General features: G+C 42.4%; 3 protein-coding genes across 8 annotated transcripts; 2 read left to right on the top strand and 1 right to left on the bottom strand.

Annotated features, from left to right (window-relative positions):
* The first annotated feature begins 1660 nt into the window (after positions 1 to 1660).
* Positions 1661 to 4937, top strand: LOC107216894 (melanization protease 1). 6 transcript variants are annotated; one of them, XM_046745196.1, is made up of 4 exons: positions 1661 to 2160; positions 3205 to 3407; positions 3509 to 4075; positions 4181 to 4937. In XM_046745196.1, the coding sequence occupies exons 1-4, from the start codon at positions 2100 to 2102 to the stop codon at positions 4538 to 4540; spliced, it is 1191 nt and encodes a 396-aa protein (XP_046601152.1). In that variant the 5' UTR covers positions 1661 to 2099; the 3' UTR covers positions 4541 to 4937. The 6 variants fall into 6 exon arrangements, with proteins under 6 accessions (XP_046601152.1, XP_015509702.1, XP_015509704.1 ...); XM_015654216.2 differs by having other exon boundaries at positions 1662 to 2151; XM_015654218.2 differs by having other exon boundaries at positions 1662 to 2160; positions 3226 to 3407.
* Positions 4828 to 13979, bottom strand: LOC107216895. The gene is made up of 16 exons (XM_046745343.1): positions 13801 to 13979; positions 13593 to 13730; positions 13145 to 13440; positions 12741 to 12923; positions 12366 to 12669; positions 11892 to 12269; positions 10255 to 11801; positions 8904 to 9042; positions 7953 to 8524; positions 7660 to 7860; positions 7395 to 7562; positions 7081 to 7308; positions 6727 to 6999; positions 6501 to 6623; positions 6254 to 6398; positions 4828 to 5978 (listed from the first exon to the last, which is right to left on the bottom strand). The coding sequence occupies exons 1-16, from the start codon at positions 13828 to 13830 to the stop codon at positions 5550 to 5552; spliced, it is 5154 nt and encodes a 1717-aa protein (XP_046601299.1). The 5' UTR covers positions 13831 to 13979; the 3' UTR covers positions 4828 to 5549.
* Positions 10469 to 18894, top strand: LOC107216898 (ubiquinone biosynthesis monooxygenase COQ6, mitochondrial). The gene is made up of 6 exons (XM_046745199.1): positions 10469 to 10597; positions 15201 to 15308; positions 15409 to 15471; positions 17509 to 17819; positions 17918 to 18200; positions 18734 to 18894. Exons 2-6 carry the CDS (start codon positions 15240 to 15242, stop codon positions 18773 to 18775), a joined length of 768 nt encoding a protein of 255 aa, XP_046601155.1. The 5' UTR covers positions 10469 to 10597; positions 15201 to 15239; the 3' UTR covers positions 18776 to 18894.
* The last annotated feature ends 1172 nt before the right edge of the window (positions 18895 to 20066 follow it).

Below are 20066 nucleotides of genomic sequence, written 5' to 3'. Positions count from 1 at the left end.
TCGCTACTTCCTCTTCCCTTCGATTTATGTATCTCAATTATAGCACCAGACTGATCTGATAAAGTGGTCAGGTTGTTCTCACATTTTTTTTCTCCGAAGTATTACGAGGACCTTGCTCGAGCGGAGAATGTTTCTCCGACTTTGTATAATTACGTATATCTCCAATGAAATTGTCTCCAAGAATTCGACGTGTTCATTCTTTTTCTAAAAGTCAAGCTCACCTTGCTGAAAAAATTCACGTAGTCATACATCGAAAATAATTCGGAGACATTAATTATGTCAATTTGCACGGAAACTCGCAGATTTCTCGGCAGACTTACATTAATTGTCCGTCTACATTTCTGAACTTTTTTGCGAAACAGGACGCGGCTGAATATTAATTAATACAAGTTAACAAAAATAAGTTCGCAATGTGATTTCATGGCACAATAACAGCGGTCTACACTGCTTCATAGTCGTTTTCAAGGATATTTTACAAGCTTCGTTATGGACTTGTACTTGACATTCTCAGAAGCAGTACATATTCACACAAACAGGTTTGACAAATTCCAAAAACTCTCACACAAGTTTTGCGTCTTGTCGAATTGTTGGCAAAAGTCGATAACTGATTGTAAATTTGGAAACGTAGATTCCTCATTTTGGTATCTTCGACATTGGACTTAATTTTTCTGTACGTAAGCTGGAATACCATGAATAATACAGACAGTTTCCCCATAAAAAAGACACGTACATGCGCTCCCAACCGCAAGCTTGTTTTCAACTTGAAGCGTTTCGTTGCAATAATGCGATCTAGTCAACGTGATGATGCGATTCGATGCGATGTGTGTCTACCTACGAACCGAAAAACTTGACGTCGGCTAGTTTTGTGTGCTCAAATATACTCCTTGTTGAACGCATGGCGATCGATCGTTTACTATACATAATCTAGTATAGTAGGTAGCTTTTTCCGCATGAGAAATCTCCGTTCATCTTGAAATCTTCATACGCAGCGACGGCCGCGGGTAAACTGACATCATTCAATCTTATTTAAATCACACCGATAGCCTGTTGACCTTTACGCATCATCACTACCGAGCCGTAAGTGTCAGAGATACTTTTTGCTTTCCTGGTATGAAAATTCAAGTTATTACGGCAAGTTCAAAAACAGAATTGGCGATACAGCAGCTGAAGGAGCCCGCAGTTTGCCTTGAAATGAGATTGTAAGATTCCAATGCTGCGTGCGATTTCATCATCGACATTTCCTTCTCTGTTTTGCAATCAAAATCATTCCACAGATAGTACGCAAATGTGCAATTGTACTCTGCGCGAGTCTGCACGGAACCTGATGAGAAATAACGCGGAATAAACTTTCAACCCAACATCGACAGCTATAGACATTGCAAAAAATTCTCAACACCTTCCGATGAATCCTGGATTGACATTATACGAACTGCGCAAAACGACGACACGATACGAATCCGAGAAATTATAGCGCGAGGCGTCGTTCGGAGTAGCCTGATGATAATTTAGCCAGAATCCGATAGCGATGGGAATCCCGTTTGGTGGGACAGCACGGCGGGCATCCAAGGTTAATCACGAGAGGATACGCATAGTGGGGTCATAGATGCGTATGTATAGACGCGGTGACCACTTACGCGTACGTATTATAATTGTATGCAGAATCGTACAGGCAGTGGTCGAGTCGGGGAAACTCATCCTCGTCGTCAGTCCGTCTTTATTGGAGGCATCGTCGACGACAATACAGACGCGTTGTCGCTGAGGTCAACCGCTCCATCTCCATCCATCGAAGCCTGGAATCCCCCGACTCGAGCCAAGCTCTCGTATTTAGCCGACAGTTGGCTGTTGAGAGTCAGACAGTGTCATCAACGAAATGTGCCTCAGGTCCTGCCGTTCGTGAAAGACAAACGACGCTGGTGCAGCATTGATATTTCTCTTTTGCGACCAGCCGCATACTCGAACAATTAATCATATCGTAGGCCTTGCGCAGAGCCTTGTTGAGCCCGCTATAAAATTATATTATTGCGGCTATTGGCTGATTTATCCTCGATCGGGATTTACCGGGAGTATTCTTTTCGCCACACATCAGCCAACTACAGGTGATGCTGTTCTACTTGGGAATTATTTTCCTTGCGATTTCGGAATCCAATGGACGTGAGTATGGTATGAAAAATGAAAGGTGCAGGTGGTGGCTCACGGTGATTAGCGTTACCTCTACAAATTTCGGATACGTGAGAATGGGTGTCTACACATGTGATTCACAAGTAATTAATTTTCAATAACAGAGGCAGTACTTAGAAGCGTCCTATCGCTTGAAAATATTTTTATATATATATATATATATATATATATATATATATATACATATGTATACATATATATTCGCGTATACCTATGTGTGCGTCATACATGCATGCGCAAAGCTACGCTAATTGCTCACTAAGCCAAAGTACGTATGACGCATATCCGTAACGCATAAATGCAGTGTTTATGGTCAACGCACTAAGAATAAATGGTAATGGCACTAACGAAATAATTTTATCTGTACGAATAATATTTCCAGATGTTATTAACATTATGTACCACAATGGCGGGCACCATCAAACCCGTTTTCTTCGAATGGAAACCGGTACCCGTCGCTGTGATACACGTACCTACGCTACTCTTATTTCAGCTGGAAAAGTCACTTTAAAAAATTGCAAAGTTTTACACACATGTATATTGTACACATGTACGTACAATGTATATGGCATGTACTCCGACAGGTTGGTATATCTTCGTGTCTAACACATAATATGTATCGTAATCATGGAGTTGCCGAAATTTATAAATATTTTTCTCCGAGTTCGCTACTTGAAATGGTCGGAGTAAAATTAGATCTTCACCACGGACGGCCTTAGCCACCTTTTTAATATTCACAAAATGATGACTCGAATACCAATTATTTCCCGGTTCGTCAATTTTCTCGAAATTCGTTAATAACCTCTCAACAGGTAACTAACTATGTATATATATATATGGAAATGCTTGTCCATCTCTGCGATCACCCAGCTTCCGCAGAAACGTACGATGCAGGGCAGAGGCGTTAACTTGATTGGTTGTCGTACATTGCCACGCAATTTGGTAACAAATCGGGCGTCGATGGGTACCCCTGCCCTACCACATATTTGCTTTGGAAGGGCCAAGGCTTTTTATTTGGCGTTTCAGAAAGGTTTTTTCCTCCAGAAGAATCATGCCGGAGCGTGTCGGGTACCGCGGGCAACTGCGTCAACATCAACGAGTGCGGACAGCTTCTGGAGTTGTTGAAGCAGCCCCGACCATTGCCAACCTCAACCTTGGACATTCTAAGCAAATCCCAGTGTGGATTCGATGGACGTATGCCGAAGGTTTGCTGCCCACGGAACACGCAGGTATGCACGATATTATAATATACCTGTATTGACAAACCTAATGCGAAAAGGGCCGCGCCGCTCCAACATCTACATCATTCTTGTAATTCTACAACGAATAGCCTGCACCGACGGCGACGAACGCTCCAGATATGACAACCGATGTTAGTACGGGAGTTCCACAGCCGCCGGACGTTACGCATCATCCGAATCTGCGATTGCTCGACCACCAACGGTGCGGACCGATTACAGAGTCAAAAATCTTCGGAGGTAACAAAACGTCGGTATTCGAATTCCCGTGGATGGCATTGATCGGTTACGACGTCGGAAAGCGAGATCCCGAGTTCAGGTGTGGAGGTTCCCTGATTTCTAAACGATACGTCTTGACCGCCGCCCATTGCGTTACCGGGCTCTCTTCGTCGCTCCGGTTGGTGGGGGTCCGAATAGGTGAACACGACCTCAGCAAAGAGCGTGACTGTAACTATGAGGAAGGGGTCGAAATCGCCTGCGCCGCGAGGTACCAGGACTTTTTGGTCGAAAAGTCGTACGCCCACAGTGGATACAATAGGGAAAAGCTGCATAACGATATAGCGCTGATTAGAATAAACGGGGATGCTGATTTCCAGCCGGACAGCGTAAGGCCGATTTGTTTACCAATTGGGAACGCCGCGACGATCCAGCGACAAAAGGTGCGTTCCCCTATCCAAAATAGGTAACCTGCATACGCGTTTTGTAATAATATTCTCTCTGCGTGATGGTACAGGTGAATAATTAATACGAATTATTACAAACAGTTGATCGTTACTGGATGGGGTACGACCGAGTCGGGTTACAGGAGTCAAGATCTGCTGAAGGTGAAGCTGCCGGTGATGCCCAATCCCAAGTGCGCCAGCTTTTACAACAACCTCTCGAACCCGCTTGATATATCGTACAAGCAACTCTGTGCCGGTGGTTCGAATCAGATGGACTCCTGCTCGGGAGACAGCGGGGGTCCCGCGCAATTTCCGGGATTATATTTCAACGGCCAACCGAGATATATTCAGTTCGGAATCGTCAGTTTTGGACCAAGGCAGTGCGGAATCGAAGGATTCCCCGGTGTCTACACGAGAGTCCCTTACTACATGGACTGGATACTTAACACAATGACCGAATAATATTTAACACCTCTTATATGAATAGACTGAAAGAAACGCATGATTCCACGGCACGATTTACAATCAGGCTGCACTATCTGTAAATACGCTCTTAGATGACGGTGGTTGTAGGGTTGGTTAGTCGCAAAATTCATGGCGAATCGTGTATAAGGCTCGGCTCTGTTCGATGTTATTGCGTAGTTAAATACGTTCCCTCTCCGTATAGCCACATGCATGTATAACATATCTACCTACATATGTACGATATATACGATACCGTGGAATGCATAATACTTTTTGGCAATTGCTGCGAGCGCGCATCAAGAATTGCACTTCGCTACGAGATAATCCTTTATAATCAGTTAACCTAATTAATTTGTTTACTTTATTGCTATATTAATAAAACAATACTTTACAACTGTCAGTGTTTAAACCGTCAAAGTAAACGCCTATCAATTATCTGCGGTAAGAACACGTGAGCTGAAAGTCTTTAATCGCATTCAAAGATTTTCCAATTTTCATCTTTAAAATTAGAAATATTAGCCGTTCGCAAGTGTGCTATGTATAATTTATTCAATCCAAGAGATTACAAAATTTCATAAGATTTTGTCAGCAAAGACACTTGGTTCTTCTACGGTTGTTGAGACACTGTTGCACAATTGAATTGTACCTATAATAAGTGCGTAATTGAAATGCTTGTTAAAATTGCGCTAAAGTGTAATGACGGTGCTTTCAAGAGCATAAAAGCATATTATCCGTGTGCAAAATCATGTAAAATGTCTTGGTGAATGTCTACGATATTCAATATTTTGGCAGAACTCGGATATGTTCTATATCTACGTTAAACTAAATTGCACAGAACCCTATTAGCAATTGGCTCGCCCGCACAGTTTGAACGAGACACATTGTCCGTATACAAATTAAAGACCGACTAAGCCATAGTTCTCCTCGATTGATCATAGCGATTATTCCTATACGTTTACTTCACCTGTGGAGAATATACTCTCAAACTTTTGGTAAATATTTAGGTCTATTTAGTCTTGAACCGCTCGACGCTATCATTATTTTCTTCACTTTCGGACGCGCTCGCGTTATTCTCGTCGCTTGGAATTGAATCGCTCGAATACCTCTCATACTTGTCATCGTTATCCTCGATGAGTTGCGCAGTTTCATTTATGGAAACCTTCAAAGGACCCCTGTCGCCTTTTTTCTTTGACAACCCGGATGATTTCACGGATTTCCTTGAGTCCGATGATTTTGAAGAATTGCTGCTGGATACCGATGTTCCTGAGCTAGCGACTGAACCGGAATTTGGTCTTGAACTACTCCTACTGCTGGAATAAGATTCAACGCTTCCCGAGTTAGGTCGTTTGGTTCTTTTCTTCTTAGATTTGTTACTGGTACCTACTGATGCACGGCGAAGCGGTGATGTTTGAAAATTCTGAAAGTATTCTTCCATCTTTATTTTTTAGCGTATCGAGAGATAGTTCGCGATAAATTCAAACGAGTCAAGACGGCATGCCAAAATGAAACATTGACAGGACCAACATATTTCTTACATTGCTTCAAATCTCTCCAATTTTAATTCTTTCCGCAAGCTTTTCTAGCACCCTATGAAAGAGTTCAACATACGGTAGTAAAAACAGGTACACCTATCAATTAAATTCTGATCATGTAAATGTGAGATTAGGCGTACAATCTTAACCCGTGTGCTGGCAAGTTCTTTTCCGTTACCTGCGAGTGTCGTTCAAACAACGTTGGGATTTGCGTCACTCGACCAAGCATCATTTCCATGTGGAGACGATGGCGTTCGGCTAGTTCTCGTGCCTCGTCCCGGCGCAGGGAAGCCCTCAGAGCCAAATCTTGTTCATGTTCATGCCTTTGGGAAGTAATGCCGTATTAAAACATTAGATTTTACAGATTATGAACACGGTTTTAGTTTTTTCTCGGAATCCAATTACGTTCAAGTGGCATAGAATACCTCGCAGCAGCTCTCAAGGCTCGCCAGGCGGGCCTGCGCCGCACGACGGACTCTCTGCTCTTCAAAAATTGTTCTCGACGTCTTTCTTCCATCCGTTCTTGAATTTCACGTTCCATTTTCTCTCTGATAGAAATATAAATGCACATCACCGATTATAATTTACAATACAGAATATGTGCAAATCAGCTATGCAATTTTAGCCATGTACATATAGGATGCGATATACCTGGAAGCTTGACATCTCAACACTGCCGCTAAGTTGGTACCCTTCGTGGATAAGCTGGTGCTGGTCATAGCTGATCTAGACCTCTCAGAAGGCAAAGGTGTAACACTGGCTCCTGTAGATTCCCTTCCTCCGCATACTCGTTCGATGCCCAACTCCCGTGATAGACTAACAAACTCTCCGTTCACAGACCTCATCCGCTCCCGAGCAGCCATCGATGGAGGTAACGAAGATGATTTCAACAACTCCGAGGCCCGAACTTTTTTTCTTAAAGATCTAAAAGTGTTTGAATGAATCGCCATCAATTGTAACTGGAGTATACTATTATTTCTGTCAGTTCTGCCCGATGAATATCACCTGTAAAGGTCATCTTCTATCATTCGGTCATAAACATTGGTACTGAATAAATTTTTCGGCACAGGCCTTGCGCGAAATCTCTGAGCCAAGCGTGAACCGTTGGTCAAGGAACTGTTTCGGCATAATTGCGGACTTGAGCGAGTCAGAGCTCTCCGAGCGCATTCCAATCTGAATGGCCGAACCTGTGACATGAGACTCCAGGCACTTTCTTCCCGTACCATTCGACTTCTGGGAATCATTTCGAAATTGTGATTAGAATTACATGAAATTAACACCAATCGGAGAACAGTATATCTGAGAATGGTATATTGTACCTTTCTTCCTTCTCAGCAAGTAACTTGTCGTACATCGGAAGTTTTGAAGTTAGAGGAACAGGCCTGGCATGACGCTTGGTTAGAGAATTCCGTTTGCCAGCTACGTTCTTTGTTTCTCTCTCTTCGGCCTGCAGTTCAACTGCCGACATGTATTTTTCTGCTTCCTCTCTGGAATTGTTTACACCAAAAATAAACTAAGCCACCTGTTGAGTATGGACCGATAAAAATTCGCGGGTCTTCTATTGTAAAAAAAAAAGCTTTTTACCTGATGGTGAAATTGAAAGGCTTGGGCACAGTCGGGTGCCACTTTTTTGGACTATCCGGAGGAAGGCTTTTTGTTTCCATACTATCACCCGCGTCACTCTCTACGCTTTCTCTACTTTTCGATTGGCTCCAAGTACTCCAGCTTTTGGTCGCCGAGTGAATTTCCCTGTTGCGCAAAGTCTTTGCATCTTTATCTTTACAGCTGGCAAATGAAAAATCTGTCAGCTTTGATTGTTGGTCAATAAACGGTTGGGAAGAAAATTTCAACTATCCCAATTTACTCGCAATCCATACCGATAAGTCAAGAGGTCTTGATCTTCAGCGAGGCCAGCAAATTTTCCAGATGGAAATGGTAACGGACTCTCCATCCTTGATTCTTCAAAACTGCATTTCATCCCCTGCAAACTCAAATTGTTGTAGTCCGTGCACCACTGTCTGATCTTCTTACATTCCAAGTCTGAAATGTTCTTGGGGTGACCCACAATTTTTCCATTGTTTTCTTCAAGACAGTTCTTCAGATTCTTGAGTAGCGTGCGTTGCTTTCGTTTCAAATAATCCAATTTCTGTTTGAATTGCTCATTGGACAAATGATTGACGTCTCCGTAATCAGGTATGCTTTCTAAGAAGTCCATAAAACTCGCAAAATTCCCTTGAGGAAACGATAAGTAAGACGCGTCCTCATTGCTTCTATTGATGAAGTTTATTTTACAACTCTTGTCTCCGGATGTGCAATGTTTATTCTTCAAGACCTTAGGACGTTCGTACAACGGAGTCGGTTGCCTACTAAACGGATCTACCGGCATCTTTATGCAAGAGTGATTGAATGTAGTGCCCTGGTGCTCCGACATTTCACAACTCACGGGTAACTAAACGATTGTACTTTGGCTACTTGACTAATTCACGTTCGTGTAGACGTCGCCATGGAGACTGGGCCAGTGCATCGCATCCACCTTTCCAAGTCAAGCTGGAAAAGATTGCATATTTGATCAATAATATGGCTTGCAAATGTCGTCAAGACTATGAGTTTATATTGAGATTTTCGGCTAGGGGAGTACTTGCGTATATACCGATGAGAATCAATAAACGTACAAAAAATGCGGGAAACCTCCTAAACGATACGATTGATTCCATTTGTGATGAGTACATTCTCTACTTTCAAGCGCGTCACTAACTTTGTCCGGTCTAAATTTTCAATTTCCGTAAGAACATTAAATTTACGGGAAAATTGAGCTGACGGTTTCGTACCTGACAGCTCGAATAGGTATTTATGTTTGCGTATGTGCTGTGATGTTTGTATGTTGGATCATTCAAACGCGAATGGTGCGGATACGAATCTCGTCTGCTTGATTCGTCGAAAGTTCCCTTTCCCCACGTCACGTGACGCCTGTGTGTACAAAATAGAGAAATCAAGGATAACCTAAGATGGCGGCCATTACCGGCGTTATGTCGGTGTCATCGGGTTGTGGGTTCGTCGCTTCTTTCTACCACAAGTGCAAAGTATTTCTACCCAATTCTTACTCGCTGTCTAGGAAATATTGCAACCCGACGAGCCACAATGAGAAACATTATGACATTGTCATTACTGGCGGTGGAATGGTGGGGACAACATTGGCCTGTGCGCTAGGTTAGGATAATTGCTTATTACATATTGCCACCAATGACGAAAACTGAATCCCTTTTAGACAAATTCTTAGCAATTGTTTCAGACGTTAGTTCAACTAAGCGATAAAAATTTCATTTTACAGTAACAGCAGCTGACAGTTTTCCCATTGCTCAAAGTCCTTCGTTTTATGATATTTTTTCCGTTTACGTTATTCACAATTAACTGTTCAATGTCCACCAAGGTCTTTTCTGGTCATTGAATCTTCCGCCATGCACTTATTCATAAGTACTGTCCTCGTTGTCGATGAACTCATTTTGCTGTCAAAATGGAATTTGGATTGAAGCTGATCATTGATCTTCTATTTCAGCCAATAACCGAATATTGGAAAATAAACGTATACTTCTACTCGAGGGTGGCCAAAGGCAGGATTACCAAGTGCAGGATAAATATTCCAATCGAGTTGTTGCTTTAAATCAGCAGACTCGCACTCTCTTGTCAAGTATAGGAGCATGGAAACGTATTGAAGCAGTTCGCTATACACCCGTAAAGAAAATGCAGGTATTAAAATGGTTGGAATAGCTTTTATTTTACCTCGTACAATCATCGTTCGGTTCAAGTTGGAAAATTGCTTGGACTGTTTGTAGGATCAATCTTACTATCTAATAATTGAATAGGCATGTTAACGTTAGTTTATGTATAGGTGTGGGATGCTTGTTCCGATGCTATGATCACATTCAACGAGGATCATTTGGCAGACGAGTTGGCTTACATAGTGGAAAATGATCTGCTGCTTCACGCCGTCAGCCGGCAACTCTCGAATAAGGATTCCGTGGATCTAGTCTACGGTGCCAAGGTGGATGATGTTTCACTACCAACAACGCCGGGTCAAAATGCTACGATAACTTTGCAAGATGGTAAACGATTCGGAACAAAGTTGTTGGTGAGTATTTATAGTCCATCTCGTAACTTACACTTCTCACAGCTGATCATTACCCGTTTTGATCCATTTCTTGGGCGATGAGTTCAATTCTTTTTGTCAATACGTCTAATTGCGTTCCTAATTTACCCGAGCATTTCTTCAGGTCAGCAACTAATTCAGTAACCTGCTGTCTGCTGTATTCACTAGTCGAGGGAAATCTCTGAATTTTGCTCATTCTTATGTCTCCGGCACTCGTACTAATCAAGCTTTGATTTGACGGGTATCTAGGTACTCTGTTGCGAAGTTTTTTCTTTGCAACCAAGTGATACACAGCTTTCGCCAAGTCTCTTGGAAGACATTTATCTCTCGGATCATTGGGGCGAATGTTTACACCACAGTGATGCGGGGGATGCAACAGTAAGGCTCCTTTACGAAATATCCTTACTATTTTTATAGAAGTGTAATCCAAGAGTTTTGAGAACAACAAACTTTCCAAGTGTGCCACCAGCTCGGCTCTTCTAATCAATCTCTCTAAGCCGGCACAGCGCTGCAGCTCTTGTATGTCGGAAACGGCAAGACCTACCAGTAAATTTGTCAAAATCACAGTGACCAATATAACGAAAACTAAGAACATGAGGTGCATAGTAGCGCCACGCGCGATTGAGATATCCGTGGCATTCCAGAACATGTCTTCAAATTCCAACTCTCCCGACATCATTACAATTGTTTTTATCAATCCCACCCCTGGATTTGCGAATGACTTGTAGTCCTTATGAATCACTGTGAAACCTAATGAAAAACCGACTATTAAACATGAATAGGCACCAAGGAATTTAAAAAAGTTTACCGCGACTTGTGTGAACATTTGTATGTAAAGGCCAAACATTGGAAATCGGCCGACGACTATCATGAGCTCAACCCAGACTAATGTAACACCTATTGCCGCGGCATGTAGGGACCAGGTTGTGCCCTGCCAGATTAAAACTATCGCAGAAATGATAATGACGCTCCACTGCAGCCAATTTTCCCAGCGTTTTGCGTAACCTGTTATGCCATGAGCTACTTGAAAAAGTTCTTTACACGCTAGCGTACATGTGAACCCAAGTACAGGCCAGTAAAGAAATTTACTCCACTTGTACCATTCCATATAGAATGTTAAGAAAATGTAAATACTGAGTATAATCGCGAACAGAGAGTGAAAAATTAGGCTAAACACAAAGAATTTCCTGATACGCAACCACTTCAAGTGCAAGAAGGTTTCGCATAGCGGATGTTTCAAAATATGTCTCTGGCCAGCTTCGATCAAACAAAGAAATAAATCTGCCTCGCCTCGACCACCGGTCATCAGGGGTCTAAAATCCAGCTTCAACTCGCAGTCTACATCGCCCAGTTCATGGTCATGCAAAGAAATAGCCTGATCGAGTCGCCCTACGTATTTTGGCAATACGTTGGGGGTTCTACGCACGATGAAACACAATGCCGAAATTCCTCCCTTCGTGCGCGCCGTAACATCCGCACCTTTGGTCAGCAGCAGTGTGACCAGTGACGAATTTTCGTTCAAAGCAGCTGTATGCAGCGGTGTATATCCGTACTTGTCGGGCTTGTTCACCAGAGCTCCTGCCTGTGGATGATTGAGTACATTGACGAACAGCCAAATAAGTGGAAAATACATTACGTAAGTCACAATCGATGTATCGGGAAGTAGAATTACCTGGATTAACGCTTTCACCAATTCTCCACCCCTCATAGCTTTGGCGACGGCGGCGTGCAGTGGTGTTCTACCGTCGCTATCTTCCATATTAACGCTACTGCCGGCTTTAATCAGGAGATCCACCGTTTCAGCAGACTGGGCCAATGCTGCCAAGTGCATTGCTGACTGACCTCTGGCATTTCGTGCATCCGACGGTGCTCCTGCTTCCAATAGTAACTTCGTGCAATCTGCGCTACCTTCTTCCGCAGCTAAGTGTAACGGCGTCGATCTTGCACTTCCAAATTGTACCCTTACGTCTGCACCGTAGTTCAACAAAAGACTTACGCAACGTGCTGAGCCTAAACTGGCTGCAACGTGCAACGGCGTTTCCGTGTAAACCTGCATACAACAAACCCGACAATTTCGGTGATATGCGTATAACCATTGAGGACGATGGACCCATAATTGAAGAAAAATTTGATCCTTTAAAGTTACCACTGAATTATTTGGAGAAGCACCCGCCCTCAGTAGCTCTTCTACGCAATCACTGGCGTCATTTAGGACTGCATAGTGCAGCGGAGTTTTCTCATGGTCCATGCTGTTCCCTGACAGACCAGCATCCACGTTGGCACCAGATTTGAGCAGCAGCTTGACAGACTTGACATCCCCAGCTGCTGCTGCACAGTGTAGCGGAGTGCACTTTCTGTTCACATCCCACTCTTCCGGGTTGCCATTATGTTTCAACAACTCCTCGATTATTTCAACCGAACCTGAACATGCACCCAAGTGCAGGGGCGTTCTGTGAAAATATTGAATTGGGAATGCTTCCAATCTCCAAGTAATACAACTGATTTTATGACATTTACAAACCTGCCGTCACCATCGCAAGCGTCAACACGTGCCCCTCTCTGCAACAGGTACTTCACCAGCTCTAACTTTCCAAAGAAACAGGATACAAGCAGACAAGTGTTTGGCCATTTGGAAATCAGCTCACCAGGAGCTGCCGCTGCAGCTGCGTCGTTTTCTGCAGCCAGTGACGCTTTCCTTATGTACCTGGAAGCGAGACATTACGTAGTAAACCAAGTTTAAGAAGCTTTCGAAACCATCTCCGTCCGATGTCTCAAACCTTAGAATCAGCCCTACAAATATTTAACATAAAATGTTAAGCGCTTGCATCCCCCTTTCTGCGAAACTCATTCTCAGTACATCTGCTAAGTCGATAAAGTAAAGTGTTATTTATTGGAGTAGCTCATTGGTGTAGAGTCACGTTGTACCGATTAACAAAACTAGGAGTCGATAGCCTGTGCCCCCTTATACTGGTATCTCCAACATTGAGGTTTTGACTTTCTCGCAATGCCGTCGTCAGATCATCTCCGTGGAGCGAAGGAATCAGAGCCAGTGCCGCCTCTCCTGCCGGCAGAGCAGACAATGCCAAAATTATATCCTCTTTTTCCCACAGCTGTTGCGACTTGGGACGCTGTCTTGCACAGGCAAACACTCCTAGATCCGCACTGTCTTCGGAAGATATGCTACTGTGGCAGGATTCTGCATCTCTGATATCTTCGTTCTCCTACAATCATAATGAAAAGTAATACTTGCACCGACGGACATTTTCCCAACAAGCAGTTGAAATTCTTCTCCAAAACCATGCCCTGTCATTGTTTGTCTCGTATTCATTCTGCGCCTTAAAATTCACAATGATAGTTAATTCCGATTAATCACCTTGAAATTGACGACGACAGATTGAGGCCTTTTATTTTCAACCGGACTAGGATTCTCCTGCAGGCTCGTAGGACGTCCCGATAGTCTGCCAAAAATATTGAACCGGTTCGGACTTGACATTCTGCGTCTAATCGTATCCTGAAATTTGGTAGTCTTATTTGAAAATTAATGTAACGATAGGCGAATTGCGTTGTCAAAAGATATCAACGTTTCTCTGCCATCGCGACGAGGTGAGCATAAGTCGTCACGTTTCCTCCAATTACCATGTGTGATTGCAATACGGTGAGATGAAATCAGGGGAAAATTCACTCTCACTCTCAGACTTGCGTGCTGTTGCGTAGTCGTGATTTAAACACCGCCATCCACGCGCGATCCTCTATGTTTATTAAACACATCTGCCATATATTTAGCGCACTCACTCAACTATCTGCATTCCAGTCTGGATTCACTGTGAACTAATTAAAATTGTTGGCAATTCCGTTGGCGTAGAGCAGCGTTAACATGTCGATTTCGTTGATACGTACGTTCAAATGAAACAGTGAACGACTCGTAACTAGAATAACGAGCGACACTGACATCACCGCTCCTAAGTCCGATGCGAAGATCGGTTAGTCGTCACCGCACACGTTCTTATCTGTTTCCGTTCTCCGCCACACATCCGATACTTGCATTAATGCTTTTTATGAATACCGAGGCATTTTCCGTTTTATAAGTGTGCTTTAATGAAACTGCAATGGAAACGCTCGATATCGATGCTTCTTGCAGCGGACCTTTGCCTATTGGATTTGAAAATTGCACCTTCTATCGCTTTACGAACTCTGAAACGTTGAGACGGATAAAAATTAAAACCAGATGAGATGCTGTGGTCTGGAAATGATGAGTAATTGCCGGGATTTCCACGGAATTTGAAAAACCCCAAGGGAGATACGCGCAACAGTTATTATAATATCCAACCAATGTGAATCGTTTTCATTGCGGTAGTTTCCTCTATGACAATTCTTCCCTGACTTTAACACTTTACCGGGAATCGAACAGTGTACATTGCTGAGGTTTAGATTGCAAAGTATTAGCAGTCCTGGACGATCGTACTGTACGTTTCGAGTTATCGTATAAATTAGTGTATGCGACACACTGAGCAGAATTCGACAATTTATCGGTCCGATTTTCTTTTCCCTCGATTTTTATCACGAACTGCCCCGAAACTTTTGCGGCTCTCTCGAACTTCTGAAACCAAACTGAAGTTATTTAGAGATATCTACCGCGCCTAACTCACCGCCGCACACGACGCGTTCCTCAATACCGCTGAGCACCCCGCGTCCGTTTCGTCATTTCGAAGTATCACCTATGTCTATTTTTATCTTGTTTTTTATTGTATTTTAATCCAACATCAATCCCAACCACGCCGCTTAGCATCTTACTCTCTCTTCGGCTGTTAAACGTGATCAGACACCGGCGATATACTTTAGGCAAATTTTCTTTTCGTTCCACGCGCAGGGGCTGTGTTCGGTTTTCGTATTTTTCAAACCTATGTCCCAAGTCGCTCTCTTCACCATCAACGTATCTAAGGATTTCTGATGTCACATGGTATCGGATATTCGTATTTTACAGATTGGTGCAGATGGGGTTAATTCTTTGGTTCGCAAGACAATGGGAGTACAGTATGTGGCGTGGAACTACGAGCAGATGGGAATTGTTGCTACTGTCAAATTGTCCGAGGTATTGTTACGCAGATCTCAAATAATTCGCCTCAATAATATTCTTCCAATTACGGATTTACTGTCACTTTCACACCTAACGCACAATTATTTGCATTCAGCCTACAGAAAACATCGTAGCATGGCAAAGATTCTTACCAAGTGGCCCTGTTGCATTATTACCGGTAAGTTTCTTCACACCCACGCACTTGCTTAAACAACGGGCCAGCTGTAAGTAAGCAAGCCGCAGCTGTGAAATAATTTCGGAAAAGTTGTTTCACGTTTGAACTTTGTATCCATATAATTCATGTCTCACTTTGAATACAGTTCAAAAATATAAGAATACAGAGTGACCAAAACGAAGGTTGAAATGGGTTAAGGAGGGAAACCGGTTTATGACGTCGAAATTTTGCTGTTTTTCATGATTTTTTTTAACCAGGAAGGAATAATCACAAAATGTTTAAACTTGGAGGATATTTTATTTATGTTTTCAAGTACACTTTGAAATTTTTTCAAATGATTTCCGCCGGAAATAGTGGAGTTACCGCGTGCAGTCCATGGGCGATTGCCATCCGAGCATTTGGCTTGCGTACATCCCTGACGTCGCAATTTTTATCTGTAATCATCAGGATTTTTTTTTTCATTAAAAACATATTTCCTAAGAATATGAACCTAATTTTGATCAAACAAATTGAAAATTGCATGTTTTTGAGGTGTTTGAACACAATGTCATGTTTTTATACTATATTTTTTCATCTTTCTTGCATAAAAACATATATTTTTAATAACAATATAATCTCCGAATTAGGTTCATATCACGTGGAATTGAATAAAGAATATCTACACCAAATATCAGAACGATTGATCGATAACTTTTTGAGCTAGAATGTACGCAAGTCGAAAAAAAGTCGTTTCGAGAAAAACGCGTTTGAAATAAAATGTAGCGAAAACGAGAAATTCAAGGCAGTAATTAATTATAAAAAATGCTCACCGGTTAATCAGCTATTCCAGCACCATATAGAAATCCCTCTTCTTGCTCATATGCGTCATTCTATTATTCAATAGCACAGCGGTATTGAGGCAGGTAGCTGGAAAAGAAGGGCCTGGGCGACCGCTCCGTTATAATTACCGTGCGCTTCTTCACAGAACCGACGGGCGGTCACTTAAGTGCTCGTTGCATTCGAACTAATGGGAATTTTGCTTTGAAATTTTGACCACATATTCTTGAATAGTTATACTAACGATTCATGCAATAAAAAAAAGACAATTTTTCGATCGGTCTAAACTGGGTTCCCCCCTTAAGCATGTACAGGCATGTAGGACGAAATCGTACCAGGTCAACGAAAATTATAAACATTGTTATCACCTTTATTTCCAACACCTGTGTAAAACGTGGAAAGCGATTGTCAGAACCGTACCGGAGTTATTTTACTTTCGACTGACAGTTTCGCATAAGAATCTGAACGAGAACAAGAATCCCGGATTAAATATACGTAAATTTTTACCAGGTAGCATAAATTTTCTACTCCTTTGAGTGATATTCACACTGTCAGGTACGAAGACTTTTAGCCTTGATTCGAATCAACTCATTGTCAGAACCAACGAGATCAAGATCATCCGAAGGACATCTATCATGACTCGCAACAGGCGGCGAAGGCCGTTTAGTTTTATAATTTCGCCTACGTTAATTTTGTTGACAAAATCTACCTATGTATTTATTTTGAAAATCATTCTCGCGAAATTCAAAAGTTGGCTGTACTCGTTGTAAGTCACTTACAAATCTTACAACGAACCCTTCAACGCAATTAGTTTTTTGCTTGTTACACCTGTGTAAAATAATTAATTTGCGCTGGTCGCAAAGGAAGATTTCGCCTGCTGGACTGCATGCCGCAACCAAACTCACATATCGGCTGCGTCCTTCGTATATTCTATACATATTTATTGGATAAATATAGGTACCCATGTAAGCCCAATTTTGCCGACAAAACAGGGATATTCAGTCGAATGCGACCAGGCTAATCACCGTTGTTCGAATAGCCGGCATCGATTAAAATCGAACCACATCTCGTTATACACAGAATGATTGATTTGTTACTGTGTGTATTTCCACGAATCTTTGAAATGCTATACATGTGCCTATTGATTCGTATTTACAATTAATTGCAGTACGGTCGACTGTCGGATTTAACATTTCCTATTAATATAATAATATTTGACGGCAGTTGACGGATACACTGAGTTCTTTGGTGTGGTCTGTGTCGACGGCAGAAGCGAAAAAGCTCCTGAGTTTATCCGAAGAGGAGTTTGTCGATTCGTTGAACGACGCCTTCTGGAAAATACACCCAAAAGACGGTATGGTCGAAGCTGGCATGAGGGCTCTGGGACAACTTCTGGAAGGGCTTTCCTTGCACAGCGGATTTACCAGGCAGCTACAACCTTCGATTCGTGGAATCGTCGAGGGGACCAGGGCCGCATTTCCACTTGGATTCGGTCACGCGGCTTCTTACGTAAAACCGGGCGTTGCACTTGTTGGGTGAGTTCACCGTGAACTGCAAATAATATGACGAATGTTGCGAGATATTTTCGTTTTTTAAGTACATTTAGCTGCATGATAATGCCATTTCACTGCAGTGACGCTGCTCATCGCGTTCATCCCCTCGCCGGTCAGGGTGTAAATCTAGGGTTCGGGGATGTCACCGCGCTCGTTCGAGTACTCGCCGATGCCAGTCGAAACGGCGCCGTTCTCGGAGATGTCGCGTACTTGGCCAAATACGAAACATCGAGGCAGCGGCATAACGTTCCAACTATGTTGGCAATCGACGCGCTACATAGATTATACAAAGGGACCGCCGCACCGATCGTATTAGCAAGAAGCTTAGGACTTCAGCTAACAAATGCGTTCCCCCCATTGAAGGTATTGTAATGATATTTACTGTTATTACTATTTCTGCTTTCGCACATTTGACTTTATCCGTCGAAGAATTCCGAACTCCCTGACGTTTTACCATGAAAGATAGGTAATGTTGGGTAGCTTTCACGACGAAAAACTTCAGAAATTGTGCGCGTTGAGAATATATAAACTTAGATCTAAAAACACATGGTATACCTTCGTCTCACACAAATAATTAGAAATTGAACAATATTATGCCATTTCATGAAGTTAGCTTAACTGAATTAACGAAGCATAGCTGTAGTTTGAAAGCGGTCGTAAAAAAAAAGTATGTTTTTCCCTACGATCCATCATCATTCCCTGACTTTTCCCCGACTATTCCCGGATTTCCCGGTCTGTCGCCACTCTGGTATCGTTGCGTTCGCTCACTCGAATCTCGATAACGTTGAACTCGTTATAGATATTTTTATTCAGAAGCACTTGCTTGGTACGATGCGGGGGACTGGTGGCTTCCACATTCTCAAGTGTATTAATGTAGGGAATCTTTGATGTTACAGAGAGCAATAATGGAACATGCATCAGACCACAGGACCAGTTAAATTATTAAATACACATATATATATATATATGAACGCAATTGATCTATTATACATAACTATGATACCTATATGCTTGAATACCGGATTTTTCATTCACTTATTAAATATCTACAAGTCAATTTTATTCTTACAATTATCCTCCATACCACGTAAATAATCAAACCTTGTGATTCTACTTCGCGCAGATTGTTCCATACACATGTGCGTAATGCAAGCAGTCAGGAATCGTCGATGCGTGATATAATTCGTGGAATCTCCGCGGCATGGCCTGATTTTTCAATGCGGCTAAACGATTACTGAAGTTCAGAAATGTATTGCGCATCTGTAGTTACATTTATAAATATTTTTAATTTCAAGAAAGTGCTAAATCTTGGCAACGTCGACGTTCTCACGTACGCAATTTCACTTTGCCGCAATCTTTCTTTTTTCTGTCAATTTAAAATCATGTGGCAAATTCTAAGTAAATAGCGGGAGATTCTCAATTGTAAAATTATTGACCAAATAGCTCAGCGATTCGCTGCTTCCAACATCTAGATTTCCCTACGTTTTTCTCGAACTAACATACAAATGCGTATAGATACTTGGGTTTCGTTTCTATAAATAAAATACAAATCAACCGAGACACGTATATTTGGAACTGCGTATTAGTCATCGAAATGCCTGAACGCGTGTTTAAAAATGACGTTCATCAACAAATACACATGTCTATTAATCGTGAGCTGATAATGACGATTCCAGCCGTTTTCACGATTTCCCTGATAGGTTTCAGGCCACACAAATGTGTGCGAAATCTCTTGTGCGTATACCTATTACTGATCCGTGGCAAAGCTATTGCTCGTGAATAAAAGTAACTGCGCAAAACATGACGCATGCTTCTGAATCACATCGGTTAAACTAATTGAAGCCCGTTACTTTTTCGCGGTCCTTCAGAAAATTGATTATTCTTCGCGATCAGCGTCATAATCAATATCAATATCAAGGTGCCTTTCATAAGGAATATTGTCACCAAGCGTAGTGGTGGTGATATGAAATTTCGGGACGAAACGAAGATCAGTATTTGTGCAGAGCAATAGAGGGTATATACTACAAGAAAAATCAATGACGCCGCTTTTCCTACATTAGTGTATGTGCATGTGCCTCAACGGCTAACAGCGGGGGGACGAGAGTAGTTACATTGACCGGTGACGTAGCGTCTCGACGCCGCCACCTTGGCCGTAGAACGCAGCAAAATCCATTCGCCTACGCGGTGAAACCCTTGGAACACCCCGCTACTTTTGCACTGGCGGCAATT

This window comes from Neodiprion lecontei, chromosome 7, assembly GCF_021901455.1.
Source record: "Neodiprion lecontei isolate iyNeoLeco1 chromosome 7, iyNeoLeco1.1, whole genome shotgun sequence".
NCBI classification, from domain to species: domain Eukaryota; kingdom Metazoa; phylum Arthropoda; class Insecta; order Hymenoptera; family Diprionidae; genus Neodiprion; species Neodiprion lecontei.
The sequence above is the reverse complement of the archived record's forward strand: the minus strand, read 5'-3'. Positions and strand labels throughout refer to the sequence as shown.